The 19,575-nt window shown below is 65.5% G+C and overlaps 1 protein-coding gene across 4 annotated transcripts in view; it reads left to right on the top strand.

The window, feature by feature from the left end:
• The window catches only part of CACNA1H (calcium voltage-gated channel subunit alpha1 H), a 61,479-nt gene that overhangs the window by 28,341 nt on the left and 13,563 nt on the right, over nucleotides 1-19,575 (top strand). For 3 of the 4 annotated variants that reach the window (XM_078440342.2, XM_078440340.2, XM_078440341.2), the window contains 14 exons: nucleotides 7,008-7,119; nucleotides 7,231-7,364; nucleotides 7,848-7,945; nucleotides 10,201-10,360; nucleotides 11,377-11,695; nucleotides 11,890-11,982; nucleotides 13,062-13,842; nucleotides 14,863-15,305; nucleotides 16,569-16,720; nucleotides 17,580-17,765; nucleotides 18,391-18,508; nucleotides 18,681-18,836; nucleotides 19,049-19,139; nucleotides 19,281-19,489. In XM_078440342.2, coding sequence (XP_078296468.2) covers nucleotides 7,008-7,119; nucleotides 7,231-7,364; nucleotides 7,848-7,945; nucleotides 10,201-10,360; nucleotides 11,377-11,695; nucleotides 11,890-11,982; nucleotides 13,062-13,842; nucleotides 14,863-15,305; nucleotides 16,569-16,720; nucleotides 17,580-17,765; nucleotides 18,391-18,508; nucleotides 18,681-18,836; nucleotides 19,049-19,139; nucleotides 19,281-19,489 — 3,052 coding nt within the window. Of the gene's footprint in view, nucleotides 1-6,438; nucleotides 7,120-7,230; nucleotides 7,365-7,847; nucleotides 7,946-10,200; nucleotides 10,361-11,376; nucleotides 11,696-11,889; nucleotides 11,983-13,061; nucleotides 13,843-14,862; nucleotides 15,306-16,568; nucleotides 16,721-17,579; nucleotides 17,766-18,390; nucleotides 18,509-18,680; nucleotides 18,837-19,048; nucleotides 19,140-19,280; nucleotides 19,490-19,575 lie in introns of all 4 variants that reach the window. The other variant, XM_078440343.2, reaches the window with a different exon arrangement.

Below are 19,575 nucleotides of genomic sequence, written 5' to 3'. Positions count from 1 at the left end.
CTCTTCCTAGTTCCAGAACATTCCATCACCCCACAGGGAACCTGTCCCCACTAGCTCTCACTCTCTGCCCCCCTCCCCCAGCCCCTGGCAGCCGCTAGTCCATGGTCTGTCCACATTTGCCTGCTGTGGACACAGGCAACACAGGTCCTGGAACCAGGTCCCACAACCCTCGTCCTCTTCCGTTGGCTTCTGTCCCCGAGCGCCCCACCCGTGCCATTCACCCACGTGGTAGCAGGTGCGGAGGTTCCGCTCCTCTTCTCCGCCAGAGGGATGTGTCACTGTACAGATGGGCCACGCCTTGTTTATCCGCGTGTGTGTTAGTGGACGTTTGGGTTGTTTCCTCCCGTGGGCAGCCGTGAGCCCGTGCATGTCTGTCAGAGGGCCCTCCTCTCTCCGGGGTGTGCCGAGCCGTGTGGGGACCTGATGGTCTGAGGAACTGGGGTGCGCCTGGGGGGGAGCTGCGCCCACATGGGGTCCGTGGTGCTGTCAGCAGCCATCTACGCTCCATGTGGAACTGGCCGTCTCCAGAGGGCCCTGACGCCAAGCTCAGCCCTTGTCCGTCTTTCCCGCCCCGCCTGGAGGCCTGGATATGGTGTCCGCGTGTGGTGCAGAGGAATGGGGGCTGCAGGGAAGCGTCGGGGAAGCCCCGTCACGCGTGTATCTCCGGTAAGAACACGCAAGATGCGTAATCACACAGACTGAACTGGGGGACCGAGAGGGCACGGGGGCGGGGGTAGGGGGCAGCAAAAGTGGCCTCTCGACTCCTGCCAGCCCCATCAGCCCGGCCCCGGCCTGGACCCTGTCTCACTCCCTCCCCGTGAGGGTTTCTGCCGGAACTTTCCCGTGTCTTCTCGTACACGTGTGTCAAGCCACGTCCTAGAGGAGCGAGCCTCCACGTGGTGGCTGTTTTCATGAATGGTGGCTCTCCGTCTGCCCAGGATGTGTTTCTGTGCCAGTGCCAGCGGCCCCGCTGCAGCCTCGCACCCTGTCCGTGGACACGGTCTGATGTTCAGGGGCCCCGCGTGGTGCTTCCTGGCTCGCCGGGCCCGCAGCCTCACTGGTTCCCAGGAACTTCCCGGCTCTCGGTGGGTGTGTGGGTGGAGCGCCCGGGAGGGGCTGGACTCGGGGAAGGCCACACCGTGACTGAGACGTGGGCTGGTTCTTGGGGTCTCCCGTGCTGCCCACGGGGCCCCAGGGTCTGGTCTGCGGCTGGCTCGGGCCTGCGTGGGGTGTTTCTTCCGGCCCCACAGCTGTTCTGTCTGCAGCCACCCACTCAGCCGTGTGGGGTACAGTAGACGTCTGCTCTCAGTGGCCCAGAATTGTTTTCCCGTGTAGGATGGGCTTTCTCCCCCATGAATAAACATACGCTTTTCTCCTGGAGCAAAATGGAAGAGCAAGCTTGAATGCTCAGGAGAATGAAGGCTGGGGGGCGGGGGCGGCAGGCCCTGTGTGCACAGCGGCACGGAAGGCCCCACACCACCTCCCCCAGGGCTGGGAAGGGCTTGCCCCGTCAGTGGTCCAACCGGAGTGGGGCCCTTGGCCCAGCATGTGGGACCTCCATCGGCCGCTGTGTGTCTGCGGCAGGCGTGTGCACCTGTGGAGCCCCTGGACTGGCTGAGCTGACCCCTACGCCCCATGTGCCCGTGCAGGCCACTTGTCCACACTACCCAGGAAGACTGAAGGCCCATCGGGGTCCGAGGCTGGTGTCTGAGGGCCTCGCGTGCGGGTCTGGGCTGAGCACTCCCCGTGTACGGGGGGGATCACAACGGCCCAAGGCCGCCTCTCGGCTGCGGGGGCGGCTGCTGTGGGTCCCAGACAGGCAGACGGGGGACCTGACCTGACTGAGGCCATGGTGAGGAGGGGGCTCTGGCCCACCCCACCCTGGGCCCCCTGCTTCCTGCTGCTCCTGCCCCGCTGCCCCCCCTCCCCCCCTCCCCCCAGACACGAGGACACTCACGCCAAGCTGTCGTGGATTTGGTCTAATGGAGCTTAGCTGGCTGAGCAGATTGCTCTGGAGGGCGGTGGGCGGGGCTGGGCTGCACGGGGCTTTCTCATCTTCCGGAGACAGAGCTTTGCAGATCTATCCGCGTGATCTCCTGACAGCCCCTCAGGGAGCCCAGCCTGTGGGATCAGGGCCTGGTCCCCACATGCCCTGCAGAGGGGCCCCTCCAGCTGCTGGGTTCCCCGTTGGTGTGTGTCTCTCAGTGAGGGGTGTCCAGCCCCCTGTCCCTGTCCCTCTGGTGAAAACACCACATCCCCTCCCTCCTCGTGTGTGGGGCCGGCCAGGGGAGCTGAAGTGGCATTCTCAGGATGAGGGAGGGTAGGGGGGACATGGAGCCTGCTGGATGCTCCCACAGAAGGTAAGGAATCTGGGTGCTTCCCTCAGCCCCTGAAATATAGCTGCCACACTCCCATCGTATGGGGGTGGGGGGAAGCCGAGGCTCAGAAAAGAGGAGGGGCAAGCAGTGGTATTGCCGGCGTCAGGCTCTCGTCCTCTGGCTCAGAGCTGGGCACGGGGAGAAACGGCCCACCCCCTGGGTCTGGGGCCTTGAGCCAGCTGGGTGGCCATGGGGAGCTGCATGTTAACAATGAGGCTTTGGCTCGGGGGTCCAGGACCACCCTTTGGACCACACTGCCCCGTGCCGTGCAGGCGTCTGCGGGGAACTCCACCTGCTTCCGGGACCCTAGAAACCACGGTCACTGGGGAGGGGCAGTGTCACGGACTATCAGGGTCCCTGATGGCAGTGAAAGTGGGGGGCTGAGTGGCCATGAGCCCCTTCTGGCTTCCAGCCCTGTTGGGGTCACCCCCGCTGGGGTCACCCCCGCTTCTGGGACATTCCCACCCAGTGCCCACGCCCGGGACAGGAGGAGATGGGGCTCACAGGCTAGTGCCATCTTCGAAGACTCTCTTGGTGTGCTTTTCTTAACCAGCTGGGAGTCTGAGAATGAGGAAGGCTGGATTGATGGAGCGGTTCCCAGCAAAGCCTCAGTCCCTCAGGCGAGCAGCATCCCCCGGGCTGTCCAGCAAGTGGCCCAGCCCTGAGCAAGCCCCGGCAGGGCCGCTTCAGCACCACGGACAGCGGCCACCACCTACTCGCCACTGCGGCCTCGCATTGGGGTGTCTGTGTGGGGTGCATTGGAGCCATGGTCGGAGAGGTCAGGAAGTTGGCACTGAGAGCCTCAGGACAGGACTGGGCCCCTCCTCCACACCCGCCAGGGGTGGGGGGCCAGCCGTGGCGTGGCTGCCAGAAGTGGGGAGGTGGTGCAGCCTTGGTTCAGCAAAGGCCTGAAGGGGAGCGGGGAGGTATGAAAGGCTGGCGTCAGGCCAGGCTGGGCAGAATATACTGGAAGGGCTCTGAGTGCGGAGTGTGGGGCTCACAGCGTGGGCATGGCACCTGAGGGGTCTCCCGACAGATGGGACCTCTGCCCCTGCTGCTGGTGGGGTCTCCAGCCCTGAGGGAGGCCCTGGGACCAGGGCGCTCAAAGAGTGTAGGTCAGAGGGCTCACTGCTGGCCAGACAGAGCCTTGCTGGCTCTGGGATCCTGTGGGCAAGACCATCTCATTCAGCTTTGGACTCAAGCCCCCGGAGCCTCTGTGGCCAGGCCCTGGGCAGCACTGTGGGCCCCTCCCTATGCAGGAGTGGCTGCCTCCTCCTGCTTGCGCATCAGCTTGGCTTCCTTGGACCCATGGTGGAAATTGACTCTAATTTGCAGAAGTTGGTTCCAAACCTAAAGGATTTTTAATTAAAATCCAGAAAACCCATCTGTGTAATTAAGTCTCCAGAAGTCACTGGGCTCTGGATGGGTAGCTGGGTGGCACTGCCTGTCCTCAGCTACCCACTAAGGTGTGATTGGGGAGGAAGGTGGCCTTGCTGTTGCGGGGGGCTGATTCATCCCTGTGACCCCTGTCTCGGGGGAGCCTCCTGGCTGTCCACAGGACCTGTGCTGCCTGTGAGGACCACACACGCTCCTGTGCACCTTGCTTTACACGGACCGAGGCAAAGTCTCGGGGCCCCGGTGCAGGACCCTAGGATCTCTTCCCTCCCAGGTGTGTGTTTGGGGTTGTGGGGGAGAGAGGCAGAGGCTATAGAGGCTGTATCACTAGCATAGTAGCCCCACAAGGGCGAGCGATCTCAGTGATGGATGGAGAACTTTCCAGGTGCTGGAGCCATGCTGACCGGCGTGGTTATCCCAGCCACACACGCACGCGTGCACACACACACACGCCGATAGTGTCCCACTTCTTGGATGAACCTGTGTTCATGCCCTCCAGGATGGGTACCCAGACTCCTGCCCGAGGGGTCTTGAGCCCCAGGACATGCCTCATGGGTGGGGCAGGCGGGCCAAGGCCCACAGGAGCAGCACCGTCAGGAGGAACCTGAAGCGGGTGGGCGGGCATGGCTTGCCAGCAGTTTGGGAAGAACAGGGGAGGTAGGACCCCAGCTCAGGGGCCCCCAGGAGAGCTGTCTTTTCAAGTTCCTGGGGGCCTGGTTTGTGTCTCCTCCTGGGGAGTGAGGGCCCTTCCCAGCTCCTGGACTGAATAGTCTGCCTCCTGCCCACTGTTGACGGTAGATGTCCTCCGCTTTGCCTGATACCAGCTCCGGGGTCTAGATCAGGTCCCCTGCAAGAATCCCCCAGGCCAGGAGATGCCTGTACCTACCCCTTCATTCCCTGCCTGGCCCTGTGCCCCAGGGTCCAGAACGGGGGCCACACCACAGCTTGGTGGGAGTGGCTGTGGCAGTGCTGATTAGGGGCTTGGGGGTAGCCGGTGGGTTTGTTCTGGGACAGGTGCAGGGCCACCATGCACATTCATCACCTCATTGAGGACACCTTCCCTGGTTTGGATGTTCCTACAGGGGGGTCTCCAGGGGGATCTTGAGTGAGCACTGGTGCAAGCCTGGGAGAAGTCAGGCAAGCAGGCTGGAGAAGCAGGATTCCCAGTTTGGGGAGGCAGCCCAGCCTGGGAGAGCTTGGGGTGCTGGGACAGAGAGAGGGGGTTCCCGGTTCCAAAGAGGCAGACAGTCCCCACACCTGCACGGGTGGCTGCACACGCACATTGGGGGCCCCAGGCTCGTGTATGCTGCCTCCCTGCCAGGTGGGGGCGGGGCGTGCACCTGCAAGACCCAGGGTCTACCTGGGTCAGGGAGGAGGGGTGGGGTGGGATGCACTCCCTCACACCATCCCACTGTCGCCTACCCGGAGCAACCTGCCATGCCTGTTGGGGATGTGGGGCTTTGTCTCCCTGCAGGCCGGTCTGCTGAGCCATTCTGTGTCACTGACCACAGCCCTGTCCCCATGACACACACACGCGCGCGTCCTATCCACGCGTGAGCTCTCCACAGAGCTATTACCGCAGCAGTGGAGGGACAGAGGGGTCGGGAGGCCAGCAGAGTGGTGCCTGAGGGGTGGAGAGGACCAGCACCCATGTGCAGTCTCAGCACGCTGTGACAGCATGGGACCCAATCTGTGCAGGGGGTCCCCAAGATCCCCAGATGGATCCAGGCTTATGCACAGTAGGTGCACCCTGGCTATTTGGTGCTGCCGTTAGCCCAGCTGTCTGAACCCCCCCAACCCCCCAGGGTGTCAGCCTGTCCTTCCCGGACAACCCATCATGGGGCCTGGGGGCCAGGGTGCCGCCTTAGCAGGAAGCTGATTTCTGTTTTTCTGCAGCCAGACCACAGCAGAAACACTTGTTACTGCTGAACCCATTAACTGTAATTATGGCGCTCTCGGCGGGAACATAATTACCCTGGTGGCCTGGCACCGTGCCGGACTGTGCCCTGCTGGCCCTGACCCGCTCTTGCCCCTGCACTGTGCCTTGCTGGCTCTGCCCCTGCCCAGGAGGCTGGGGGAGACAAGGGCACGGGCTGCTTCCAGCCCCTGCAGAAGAGTCTCCTTCATGCCCTGTGTCTCTGACCCCGTTCAGCTCCCCAGGCCTTATCCCCACCATGCCCCAGGTTCTGGGCACCTAGGCCATTGCTCTCCTCCCTTTGTTCTCCAGCTCAGGCAGCCCCACAGAAAGCCCACCTCAGAGGTGGGTCCAGGGATTCGTGCCATGGGGATGACATGGGGTGGGGCGGTGCACAGAGTACCGCCAAGCCCTCCGGGCCACGAGGACTGAGTGCGTGCGTCCACAGGGTTTGTGTGGAGCCCCCGTCCCCTGTGCTGTCTGGCTCTCTCCCCATGCCTCACACAGGGCTCCCTGAGTTCCTGGAGATCCAGCTGGGCTGGGTGTAGGGATGCACCCCTTCGCAGAGACAGCTACGGTGGGCCAGGCCACTGTGCAGCCTGCGTGGGGTCCCAGCGCCACCTGGTGGCTGCTCTGAGAATGCCCGGGAGTTCTCGCCCGTCTGGGTGGCCGAGGTGCAGAGTACCTGGGGGTGGCTGCTGACCCAGCTCCCGAGGCCCCCACGCCACCTGGACGCTCTCCTGCCAGCAGGACACTCTTGGAGGTGGCCGGTCGCTGCAGGCCGCTTGGGGTGGCCTCCCTGGCCCCCATCCATCCAGGCGCACAGGAGGGCTGCGGGTCCTCCACGCACAGTCGCTGAGCTGAGCTAAAGCCCGCGTCCGTCATCCCAGCTGCTGTGGTCAGGGCACCCCGCGCCTGCTGGCATCACGTGGGGTTTAGCGTGGAGTCCCCCTCATGGTTCGTGTGCGTCCGCAGCATGTGTTGGTGTCCCGGCTGGGCACCGAGTGTGTGGCCTCACTCTGGAACACCCGAACTGGGGGGGAGAGCCTGGCAGAGGGGCCGCAGCCGTCATCCACAGCGCGGGGGTGGCAGCAGTGGCCCACGCGGGGATGCAGCGGTCACTGCGCGCGGTGGCCAGCGCCAGGGCTCTGCCCCTTGAGGCCTGGCCGACGGGGTGGGCGCGGGGGCTGTTGAGGGCTCGGCACGTGACGTGCCTGTAGGCACCGTGGCGGCCGTAGGGGTGCCCCCGCCCCCTGCCCTGCCGCCCCGCGGCCGTCTCCGCCTCCAGCGTCCACCCTTAACTCGACCGCCTGCCGCACGTGGTTCGAGCACGTCAGCATGCTGGTCATCATGCTCAACTGCGTGACCCTGGGAATGTTCCGGCCCTGCGAGGACGTCGAGTGCCAGTCGGAGCGCTGCAGCATCCTGGAGGTGGGCCCGTGGTGGGCATCCCCGGGTGCGGGCGTGCGGGGGCAGCCCCTGGGTGCGGGCGTGCCGGCCCCGCCTCCCAGGCCCCGCCTCTCAGGCCCCGCCTCCCGCCAGGCCTTCGACGACTTCATCTTCGCCTTCTTTGCGGTGGAGATGATCATCAAGATGGTCGCCCTGGGGCTGTTCGGGCAGAAGTGCTACCTGGGTGACACGTGGAACAGGCTGGATTTCTTCATCGTCATGGCGGGGTACGGACCCCCTGGCCCCCAAAGCTAGGGCTGCCCCGCGGTGGCGCCAGTGCCTGACCGAGCCTGGCTGGGAGCCCCTGGGGCCCACCAGGAAGGGGGATGGGCGGTGCCCTCTGCAGGCCCCCCCCCGACCCCCCCCCCCCCCCGACCCCCCCCCCCCCCCCCCCCCCCCCGCAAAGCCTAATCTGGGAGGAGGCTGAGGGTGGGGAGCCTCTGCCAGGGAGCGGGACGCGGTCCTGGGGCTCCCTGTGCTGGCAGTGGGGGTGGCAGGACAGGCAGATGGGGTGAGCGGTAAGGGGCCCCAGTGGTGACCCAGGGAGGCTCGGCGTACAGCTCAGGGAGCGGGCCCCCAACGTGTGGTCAACCTGCCCTGGGCCTCTTGGCCTCAGCTGGCGGGTGCCCTGGAGAAGGGCTGTGCTCACCTCTGTCCCCGGGGCTGTGGGCACCCCCTGAGCCTCTGTGTCCCGCTGTCCCTCCCACCAGCATGATGGAGTACTCCCTGGACGGACACAACGTGAGCCTCTCCGCCATCCGGACGGTGCGTGTGTTGCGGCCCCTCCGCGCCATCAACCGTGTGCCCAGTAAGTGATCCCTCCGTGGGACAGGACTGGGTGTCCTACCGGCCTTACTGACAGCTCTCAAGGGTCCCCTAGGGCACACCGCCTGCTTCTGGACTCTCTGGCCCCAGCACAGACCCTCGTCCTGGGGGAGGAGGGCCCTGGAGGATTTGCCCCTTCTGGGGAGAACAGAGCCGTCCTGGACCATGTTGGGGTGTGACAGGCAGGCAGTGTGGGGTCCTGGCTCCCCACAGTGCGGCGGGGTGACCGGATGCTCTGGGCCTCGGGCTTCTCATGTGCACGACATTTGGGTCACACTGGGGGCATGCCACTGACTCTCTCTGGTCCTGTCTCCGCCAGAGGCATCTGGTGCTTCAGGACAGCGTAGAGAAGCTTCCGGGAAGTCACGTGGGTGCTTGTTTGGAAAGCGGCCCGCCCTTACACAGGTCACCTGCCCATGCGGGGGAATGGTTTGAGTCTTTTCCGGTGTCGCGTCTGAACTCAGCCGTTCCTCTTCCTGGGCAGGAGGGCAGTGCCCGCGGTACCACGTAAGGCGTGTGTGTACGTGTGTGTGCACGGGTCTGCGCGTACCGTGTGCACACGACCTCTCCAGCAGGGAGGCCTGAGTCCTGGCGGCCTCGGCACCCAGGCCTGTCCCACAGCCCCCCGAAGGGTGTGCCCCCCCCCCCCCCCCGCCAGGGACCAGTACCCCCCCTGCCGCGGGCCCGTCAGCTCCACCAGAGGGCAGGTGTCACGGAGTTGTGCTGTGCTGGGGGACCCCTGGGTCTTTTTCCCGCCTGCCCAGCTGGCTCTGTCTTCAGGGTTCAGGTGGGGCTCAGGTGCTGTGTGAGCCTGTGAAAGGTACTGACCTCCCTGAGCCTCGGTTTTCCCAACTGTAACAGCAGGACACTAGTGGTACCCCGCCCCCCCCCCAGGTGGCTGTGAGCGTGAGGGAAGCTGGTGTGTGTGGCTCTCAGCTCGGTGCCTGGCATCCACCATGCAGTCTGCTCACCTGGGTCCACCTTTGAGAGCAGGGAAGCCACAACACGGCCCATTTCTGCAGAACTCACTTTTCAGGCTAAATGTCTGCAGTGTCCAGAATTGCTCCCGGAAGCCTGGCCTCCCTCTGGGGACATTTCCCTGTCCCAAACTGCACACCTCCCCTAGGCGGAGTTCCATCTCACTGGCTTCCTGGGGTCCACTCTGATCCCTGGATCACATCTGTGGCCCTTTGAGCCAGTTCATGTCTGGCTGCGTGTCCCACAAATCTTCCTCCCCGTTGGGGCCCCTGGGTGGCTCAGTCGGTTGAGTGGCCGACTTCGGCTCAGGTCATGATCGTGCGGTCCGCGAGTTTGAGCCCCGCGTCGGGGTCTGTGCTGGTGGCTCGGAGCGTGGAGCCTGCTTCAGGTTCTGTGTCTCCTTCTCTCTCTGCCCCTCCCCTGCTTGTGCTCTCTCTCTGTCTTTCAAAAGTAAATAAATGTTAAAAAAAAAAATTAAAAAAATCTTCCTCCCTGCCACTTCTGAAACTTCCATGCCATTCCTGGCTATGGTTCACCCCCTGTGACCCCAGGTGCCCGTTCTGCCATTTGCCACTTCACAGGTGCTGCTCTGAGGCCTCGGCACCTGCCCCCTCCCCCACCCCTTGACCGAGGGTACTGTTTGCTGCCTGAGCCTTGGCCCTTGCTTGTCTTACCCTTGTTCAGGTCTGGGAGGGGACAGGTGTAAGTGAGTAGAGGGCACACAGGGCTTGGGTGACTGGATTAATTAACTTACCCTCTCACAGCCCCCAGCACCCAGGCAACAAGGGCTTCAAAACTCTCTCTGGAAAAACCACCACGTGCCCTGGGTGTCCGTGCGACCCCCCTACCTCCCTCCAGTGCAGGGCCCATTTCTGCATGGTTCCCGCAGAGCACGGAAAGAAATGCTCCCAGCCCTGTCTCCATTGCAAGACCCCAGGCTCCTGAGGGCTGGAGGCAGCCCAAAGCCTGAGCTGCTGGGGCCCCTGGGGCTCTGGCAGTCATTCAGGAGGAGTGGGGGGAACCCATCAGCCTCGAGACCTAGGCCCACAGCCCTACTGTCTTTTATGTAGGTCTGATCCACGGGGGTCCTTGTGCCTCGCCCGCTGAATGTGTAGGGACACAGTGCAGGTTCCCCCCACCCCGAGTCGCTGATACCCATGTATGAACAGCTGGAGGGTGCAGGGCCCACAGGAGGGGTGGGCGCCTAAAGGAACCCCAGGAGAGCACTGCCCTGCTGACTTGTTTCTTTGCCACCTGCAGGCATGCGGATACTGGTCACGCTGCTGCTGGACACACTGCCCATGCTCGGGAACGTCCTTCTGCTCTGTTTCTTTGTCTTCTTCATCTTCGGGATCGTGGGCGTACAGCTCTGGGCTGGTCTGCTTCGCAACCGCTGCTTTCTGGATAGCACCTTTGCCAGGTGGGTGGCCCTAAGGGCTCTTGTGGGTTGTGCACCCCCAGCAGGCTCCTCCCCTTCCAGCCCAGCCCCAAGTGCTCCGCCCCCAGCAGGCTCCTCCCCAGCCCAGGACAGGGCTCTGCCCCAGCAGGCTCCTCCCCTTCCAGCGTAGCCCCAGATGCTCCGCCCCCAGCAGGCTCCTCCCCCGCCTGCCTGGCACCTGATGCTCCATCCCCAGAAGGCTCCTCCCCCAGCCCAGGACAATGCCCCGCCTCCAGCCCAGGATAAGACTCCGCCCCAGCAGGCTCCTCCCCCTGTGGCCCGGCCCCCCCTGATGCTCCACCCCCAGGTGGCGTCTCCCTCTCCAGCCCAGAACCTGACGTTCTGCCCCCAGCCCAGGACAGTGCTCCACCCCCAGCAGGCTCCTCCCCTTCCAGCCCAGCCCCAGATGCTCCGCCCCCAGCAGGCTCCTCCCCTTCCAGCCCAGCCCCAGATGCTCCGCCCCCAGCAGGCTCCTTCCTCCAGCCCAGGACAGTGATCTGCCCCCAGCAGACTCCTCCCCTTCCAGCTCAGCCCCAGATGCTCCGCCCCCAGAAGGCTCCGCCCCCTCCTGCCTCGCACCTGATGCTCCACCCCCAGCAGGCTCCTCCCCCAGCCTAGGATAGTGCTCCGCCCCCAGTCCGCTTTCAGTCTAGCACCCAATGCTCCACCCCCAGAAGGCTTCTTCCTCTCCAGCCTTAAGCTCTAGGAACTTGCCCTTTCTAGACTATTTCTGGTTGGGGTTCTGGTTTCTTTGTTTTTAGGTCTGGTTTTGTTTTTCTGCTAATCCGCTTGTGTTTCACTGTTTCTGTCCGCCTGTTTTCTTTCACTGCCTTCGTGTTTCCCAATTCTGTCTTTCGTTGTTTTCTTCCTTCTGTGTCTTTCTCTCTCTGTGTCTGTCTCTGCGTGTGTTCCTGCGTATCTTGGCTTCTCTCTCTCCATCTCTCCACATCTCTCTGTGTCTCCCTCTCTGTGTCTCCCTCCCGCCCGCCCGCCCGCAGGAATAACAACCTCACCTTCCTGCGGCCGTACTACCAGACAGAGGAGGGCGAGGACAATCCCTTTATATGCTCCTCGCGCCGGGACAACGGCATGCAGAAGTGCTCGCACATCCCCAGCCGCCGTGAGCTGCGCGTGGAGTGCACGCTGGGCTGGGAGGCCTACGGGCAGTCGCAGGCCGAGGGCGTGGCTGGCGCGGGCCGCAACGCCTGCATCAACTGGAACCAGTACTACAACGTGTGCCGCTCGGGCGGCTCCAACCCCCACAACGGCGCCATCAACTTCGACAACATCGGCTACGCCTGGATCGCCATCTTCCAGGTGGGTCCCGGCTCTGCGGCCCAGGGCCTGGGCCTCGGTTTCCCCATCGAGGGGGTGCACCGAGCGTGGGGGGGCCCCGGGGGGTCGGTTCACTTGCCCTACCGGCCCCACGGTGGGCCCCGAGGGGACGCAGGCGAGGAGGCCCCTGCCACCCTCCCAGGGCCATCCGTGTGTGCAGCCGCCTGCCCCCCCAGGTGATCACGCTGGAGGGCTGGGTGGACATCATGTACTACGTCATGGACGCCCACTCTTTCTACAACTTCATCTACTTCATTTTGCTCATCATCGTGAGTGTGGGCGACGGGGCGAGTCCTGGGGGCTGGGCAGGATGTCTGTGGCCGCCAGCGCTAGCGGGTGGAGGTGCCCTTGTGTCGTGACAGCTGACCGCAGACCCCTCAACTCCCCTCTCGGTGGACGTCGCCACGTCCTCAGGCTGCGCCATCCGAGCCTCTGCTGACTCCCTCGGGGACCCTGCACTAGGCGAGCTGCAGGGCGGGCCAGAGCAAAAGAGACCCAGGGCTGCCCGTGCTAGGGCCGGGGGGCTTCCGCTGAGCTCCCGGCGGGAGGCGGTCGGAGGAGAAAGCCCACCTCCGGGAGGCCTCGTCAGGCCCTCCCACGGCCAGGTCCCGTCTGGAGGCTGCAGAAGACTCCGGACCGTGTCTTGGGGTCACGGCCCTCCACGGTGTTCACGAGCCTCCGGACTCAGCTCCCCGCAGAACAGGTTGCCCCAAAGGCATGGCTCTCTGGAGCGTAGGTGCCCCACCAGGCACAGCTCCCTACGGTGGAGATGGGCCTCCAGACATCGTGGTGTCCGAGGCGGGGTCTGTGAAGACCCTGCTGTGCACAGAGACAGGCAGACACCCTGCCTCGTTTCTGACCACAAGTGTGAGCAGAGGAGAGCATCGCGTGGTGACCCTGCCACGGAGGGAGTGAAGCTGAGGGGTTTGGAAAGGTCCGCCCTGGAGAGGCGGGCGGTGGCCACGGTCGAGAGGGTCTCGTCGGGAACAGAGCGAGTGGGGAAGGGGGCGAGCCGTGCAGGTGACGGGAAGGGGGGTCTCTCCCACCCCGCCAGCCGCCGTGTCCTCCACATGTGCGCAGATGGGGGCAAGGGTCCGTGCAGCCCGCGGTGGGTGCTGGGGCTCGGCGTCGCATCAGCAAGGACCCCATCCATCCTGGGGTGCTCCCACCAGCCTCACTCACAGCTGGGTCCTCGGCCACCGTGCGGTGGCTCTCCGGCGTCTCCCCCCGGGGCTCGGTCTCTGTCGTAGGGGCACCCCGCCCGACCCCGACAGCCCGTGACCCCCTCCCCCACGGCCTGGGTCAGCAGCCGGGCCACAGGAGGCTCACCCGTGCCCGCCTGCCGCAGGTGGGCTCCTTCTTCATGATCAACCTGTGCCTGGTGGTGATCGCCACGCAGTTCTCGGAGACCAAGCAGCGGGAGAACCAGCTCATGCGGGAGCAGCGCGCACGCTACCTGTCCAACGACAGCACGCTGGCCAGCTTCTCGGAGCCTGGCAGCTGCTACGAGGAGCTGCTCAAGTACGTGGGCCACGTCTGCCGCAAGGTCAAGAGGCGCGGCCTGCGCCTGTACGCCCGCTGGCAGAGCCGTTGGCGCAAGAAGGTGGACCCCGGCGGCGCCCTGCACGGCCAGGGTCCCGGGCGCCGGCCGCGGCGCGCGGGCAGGCACGCGGCCTCCGTCCACCACCTGGTCTACCACCACCACCACCACCACCACCACCACTACCATTTCAGCCACGGCAGCCCGCGCCGGCCCGGCCCCGAGGACACCAGGCTGGTGCGGGCTGGAGCGCTGCCGTCGCCGCCCTCGCCGGGCCGCGGGCCCCCCGATGCCGAGTCAGTGCACAGCGTGTACCACGCGGACTGCCACGTGGAGGGGCCGCAGGAGAGGGCCCGGGTGGCGCACACCGCGGCCGCGGCCGCCGCCGGCCTCAAGCTGGCCACGGGGCTGGGGGCCATGAACTACCCCACCATCCTGCCCTCGTCGGTGGGCGGCAACAGAGGCGGCACCGGCCTCGGGCCCAAGGGGAAGCGGGCCGGCGGGCCTCCGGGCGCCGGAGAGCACAGCCCCCTGAGCCTGAGGGGCCCTGATCCCTATGAGAAGATCCAGCATCTGGTCGGGGAGCACGGTAAGGACCCCGGGCCCGGCCTGTGGAGAGGAGGTGGGACCTGGGCCCGGTGAGCCAAGAGGAGGCGGGACTCTCACATCTGCCCTGCCCGTGTGCTCCCCGGGGAGGCCCCGGGCCCCTTGGGCCGTGACACGACCGGTGGCAGGGGGACAGCACCTGGTCTATAGCGAGCCCCACATAGCCTCAGTGCAAGTGCCACACCAGCATTTGCCCACGAGGGTGTGAGAATTTGAGGCTGACAGAACCCCTCAAACCTCAAGCCTGTGTCCTTTTGCCGCCCCCGCCCCCCCCCCCCCCCCCCCGGCCCCAGGAAGGACCACCTGCCCATGTCTAGGGCTGACCACTTTGGAAGAGCATCTGGTCCCCTTCTAGGTGGGGGTGCTGGGGCAGGGGGAGGGAGGGAGAGATCACGGAGCCCCCGAGGGCCCGGGGATGTCCCCTGACACACTCACGGTCCCTCCCCACTGGAGCTCCGCGGCACCCACCTCGGATAGGCAGGTGGAGGGACACCAGGTCCCCTGTAGACTGCAGGGCCTTCCCAGGGGGTGCGTGCAGGGCGCGGGCCACGGCACATCCGGAGCAGGCAGGGCAGGGCCGCCGGGTGCCTCCCGGGAGTGTGAGCTGCGGTTGAAGCTGCAGGGTGACGTCGGGGTGAAGCCCGCCCTGGGTCCCAGAGACTCAGCACAGGAGAGCGGTGTCACGGCTCCTCGGCGACTGTTGTGACTCTTCTGTGTCAGAGTGACGGAGGTTTTCAGATAGCAGTGACTCGGGATGCTGCAATGAGTTACGCCTCGCGAAGTCCGAGACCGTGGCTCGCGTTCTGTTTGCGTGGGTGGCGTGGCTGTGGGGCCGATCGGCCACTCTGCTCCTTCGAGCCCGTACCCTTGGGTGTGGGCGGAGTGAGCGCGGGGTGCGCGTGCGTGCACCCGGGTGTGCGCGCGTGCGCCGTTCACCCCGCGGAGGCCTCCGCCGCAGGGGCGGCCCGGCAGCCTGACCCCGCCCGCGTCCTTCCCCCCGCAGGACTGGGCCGGGCCCCCAGCCGCCTGTCGGGCCTGAGCGTACCCTGCCCCCTGCCCAGCCCTCAGGCGGGCACGCTGACCTGTGAACTGAAGAGCTGCCCGTACTGTGCCAGCGCGCCGGAGGACCCTGACTTCGAGCTCAGCGACTCCGAGAGCGGGGGCTCGGAAGGCAACGGGGTCTACGAGTTCACGCAGGACGTGCGGCACGGGGACCGCCGTGACCCCATGCGGCCCCCCGCGGCGGCGGACGCGCCAGGCCAGGGCAGCGCGCGGCAGCGGGCGCGGCGGCGGGCGGCCCCGGGCGAGCGGGGCGGGCCGGGCCGCGTCTGGGCCGCCTTCGGTGGCAAACTGCGCCGGATCGTGGACAGCAAGTACTTCAACCGCGGCATCATGGTGGCCATCCTCACCAACACGCTGAGCATGGGCGTCGAGTACCACGAGCAGGCAGGTGGCCGCGGGCCCACCTGAGGGTGGGGGCGGGGCCAGGGACGGTGGCTGCTCAGTCGCTTGACAAACGCTCCTGTCCCTCTCTGGGACTGGGTCCTCATCGAGTGAGCACGGACACGCGCCGTGCCTCCCATGTGGAGCTTCTACCCATCTGGGGTCCGGGGAGAGCACCACAGACCTAGCAGAGGCCAAGGGCGTTCCCCAGGCCACCTGGTGGCTCGTCTGAGGATGGGCTCAGCTCTCGCAGATCAGGGCTCCCCTTCCGTGAGCCAGGCCCTCTGGGATGCTCATCGTGGCCACGGAAGCCCAAAGTGTAGAATGGCCCTTGGGAGCCTGTGATGGGGTTGTCTGGCCCCTCAGCAGCCATTGAAGCCCTCCTCACCCCCCCCCCCCCCCCCCCCCCCCCCAGCCCTGGACCGAGGCCTTTGCAGGAAGGGCGGCAGCCGGGTCTGACAGGGAGAAGGCGTCCTCTTTAGGGACCAGGCTGGTTCACTCAGGGTGACCAAATGGAGTTCCTCGTGTCCCATCCTTCAGGCTTTTCCAGGGGTTTACACGGCTTTTCTCGTTCTGGAGGATTTAGGGAAAACCCGAGCAGTGGTGGCTTTCCGCAGGCCCCGTGTGGGGAGGCTCTTTTCGGGAGGGTGAGAGCCAAGGACAGGGACGTGAGCAGACTTCAGGGGACTCCTTGGTAAGGAAGAGCCTCTGCACACGTGGACACGTGCACACGCCGGTGTGTGTGGTTATGTGAGTGCATGTGGACATGTGTAAGACCTACCCGTGCAGATGGGAACACGGGTATAGACACGTGTCGTGTGTGCACAGGCGTGCTCACATGCGTGGGAACATATACATTAGCTCAGGCACACACACAGATAAGTCAGCAGGTCCCCAGTAAGAAGACCTCTGGAACCTCCTGCCAGCAAGAAGGGGTATGCAAGGCCCCCAGACGCCAGGGAAGCAGGTGCAAGGCAGGTCCCCCACGCCTACCCTGGAGCTGGTGTCCCCACGTTCCCGTGGCCTCCATTTGCTCCGGTCTCAGACATGCTGGCAGGGCCTAGGGGAGCCAGAGACGGTCAGGGCGGGAGGGCCAGGCAGGCTGGGATCCGCTTCCTCCTCCAGATGGCAGCCAGTGAGGTTGCTTCCAAGCCGCTGCATCAGTGTAGTTGAGCCCGCGCTCAGATTCCTGGGGGCAGGGAGCCTTCCTGCCTCGGAGGGGTGGGAGCCGTGGGTGGGGCGTGACGGCCTCCCCACTGCCCGCAGCCTGACGAGCTGACCAACGCCCTGGAGATCAGCAACATCGTGTTCACCAGTGTGTTCGCCCTGGAGATGCTGCTGAAGCTGCTGGCCTGCGGCCCGCTGGGCTACATCCGGAACCCCTACAACATCTTCGACGGCATCATCGTGGTCATCAGGTGGTCCCCTGTCTCCCGCCTGGGCCACGGGGCCCGGGACCGCACCCCCACCCCGCCCCGAGAGCAGAGCCCCAGTCGGAGGGAGAGGGCTTGCTGGCAGTGTTTCTGGCAGGCTACAGGGTCACACATCGTGGGCAGGGCGGGGTCCCCTCCCTGGGACCAGGTCCCTTCCTACTGGCGCTGCCAGCTGCACGCAGTCCACCACGTTTCAGAATGTTTCCAGAATGTGGTGGAGCCGTTGCCTGTGGGGACAGCGTAGACCCTCGGCGGCCCTTCTGCCTCCTGGCTGGAGTCCACTCAGGGCTCCGTGCCTGCAAGGAAGGCCAGCTTCCCTCTGGGATATCTGCTGCATGGCGTCAACATGGGAAGGAGTGGGAGAATCTGGGGATACCTGTCTCCCCCCAGGAGGAAGCAGGGCCTTCGGGAGTCAAGGGGGTCCCCCCTGGCGGGGACAGGGTTGAGTGGGAGCAGAAGAGGTAGGCAGAGCTCGCTGTGAGAGGCACAGGATGGGGAAAGGGCCCCGGATGGAGAAGTTTCTGACCAGATCAGAGCCCAAGTTCTGGCAGCTGCTGGGGGCCGGCAGCCACCAGCGACAGCAGCTATTTAGATGGCGAATCGCACCTCCCCCCGCCCCCCCCCCCCGCGGGGCTCTAGTCGCCTTGACACACAGCTTAACTTCTCCTCAGCCACTTGAGGCTCCCGGGCTGGCATTCCTGCTTTGGGAAGAGTAGGGGCCAGGGGGCATGGCAGGGGGTGTGTGTTGGGGGGGGGGGGGGGGGCCAAGGCGGGGGCGTGGTCTTCGTGAGGAGGGGGCGTGGTCCCAACGCGGGCCACTCCTGACCCGCCGCCCGGCCCGCAGCGTCTGGGAGATCGTCGGGCAGGCGGACGGCGGCCTGTCGGTGCTGCGAACCTTCCGGCTGCTGCGGGTGCTCAAGCTGGTGCGCTTCATGCCCGCGCTGCGGCGCCAGCTGGTGGTGCTCATGAAGACCATGGACAACGTGGCCACCTTCTGCATGTTGCTCATGCTCTTCATCTTCATCTTCAGGTGGGCCGGCTGCCGGGGAGCCGTCCTCCCCCTCTGCGGGGCTGCGTGGTCGGGACCTGGAGCGCAGGACGCGTGCCGGGCACGGCCCGCCCACCGCTCTGCCCCCTGTTTGCGGAGGCTCCGTCACTGGTTCTCTGTTCAAACTTCATTGGCTGGCCTTCCGTGTGCTGGCAGGACCTGTGGGACCCCAGAGTGGGCTCCACTCTGCAGGCTCGCAGCCGGGTGGGGGGATGGGCAGGACCCCCAGATGGATGGATGAGGATCTGTGCCCCAAGGAAATCAGGGAAGGAGTGGGGGCAGCCTTCACCTGCTGTGTGCTGAGCACCCACTGTGTGCCAGCCTGGCGTGGGGTCAAGCCTCAAGGATGGGCTGGGGCAGAGAACGGCCCAGGCAGGCTGAGCGAGACAGGCCCCGGTTTCTCCCACCCCGGTCTCCGTCTTCCCACCTGTAGGATGGAGGTGGCTAGGCCATGGGCACCGGCAGGGAGGCCCCTGTAAAGCAGGAAGCTGGGGACTGGGCCAATGGGGAAGGCGTGGAAGGGCAACCCCTGGGGGCAGGGATGGCCACGTGGCGCTGCACCTGCTCACTTGCTGCCCGCCTCCCTGCCATCCTGTCCTGCCCTTAGCATCCTGGGCATGCACCTCTTCGGGTGCAAGTTCAGCCTGACAACAGACACCGGAGACACGGTCCCCGACAGGAAGAACTTTGATTCCCTGCTGTGGGCCATCGTCACCGTGTTCCAGGTACAGCCGGGGTGGGCAGGCATCCCCTGACGGGAACGGCGGTCCCCGGGAGAACCCCCCGCCCTGCTCGGGGCAGCCCCAGCATGTGCCTTGGTCTGTCTGAGGCCAGTGCGGTGAAGCCGCCCCCCAAGGCTCCCCGGCATCTCCAGCCCCAACCGGCCCCTCTCCGCAGATCCTCACCCAGGAGGACTGGAATGTTGTCCTCTACAACGGCATGGCCTCCACCTCCTCTTGGGCGGCCCTCTACTTCGTGGCACTGATGACCTTCGGCAACTATGTACTCTTCAACCTCCTGGTGGCCATCCTGGTGGAGGGCTTTCAGGCAGAGGTGAGGGGCGGGCATCCCACCAGACAGACATGGAGAGCGAGCGTCGTTTTGCCACCATACCTGCCCTTGGCAGTAATCTCGGGCCGAGCCCTCCCGGCTACGCCCAACTCCACGCCAGCCTAGCCCAGGGAGGAGGCCTGCGTGGGGGTGTTTGACGCAGATGGTTCCTGTCCCAGGGGAGCCTCACGTGTGTCTTCTGTCTGCGGGCACAGGGTGACGCCAATAGATCCGACACGGACGAGGACAAGACATCCGCCCACTTGGAGGAGGACTTTGACAAGTTCCCAGACGCCCGGGCGACGGGTGAGCGTTTGCACCATGGGGGTCGAGGGGGTGCCATTCACCCCATCCTGGCCTAGCACGGGCTCCCGTGGGCAAGTTCTAGGGGGCACGTTCGCTTCCTGGAAGCTCTGGGGGTGCAAATCCCCGCCTCCTGTCTTGCAGAGGTGAAGATGTACCCACTGGCAGTGACCCCCAACGGGCACCTGGAGGGCCGAGGCAGCCTGCCCCCTCCCCTCATCATGCGCACAGCGGCCACGCCCATGCCCACCCCCAAGAGCTCCCCACACCTGGACCCGGCCCCCGGCCTCCTGGAGTCGAGGCGCGGCAGCAGCAGCTCTGTGGACCCCCAGCTGGGCGACCAGAAGTCACTGGTAGGGACCCTCCCCTGCCCCGGCTCCAGGCTTCACCCACACGGGTCCTTGGGGCCTTTCCCAGTATGAGTGTGGGTCCTGCACGT

The sequence above is a fragment of the Panthera onca genome, chromosome E3, assembly GCF_046562875.1.
Source record: "Panthera onca isolate mPanOnc1 chromosome E3, mPanOnc1 haplotype 2, whole genome shotgun sequence".
Classification (NCBI taxonomy): Eukaryota; Metazoa; Chordata; class Mammalia; order Carnivora; family Felidae; genus Panthera; species Panthera onca.
This window is presented reverse-complemented; position numbering and strand designations above follow the sequence as displayed.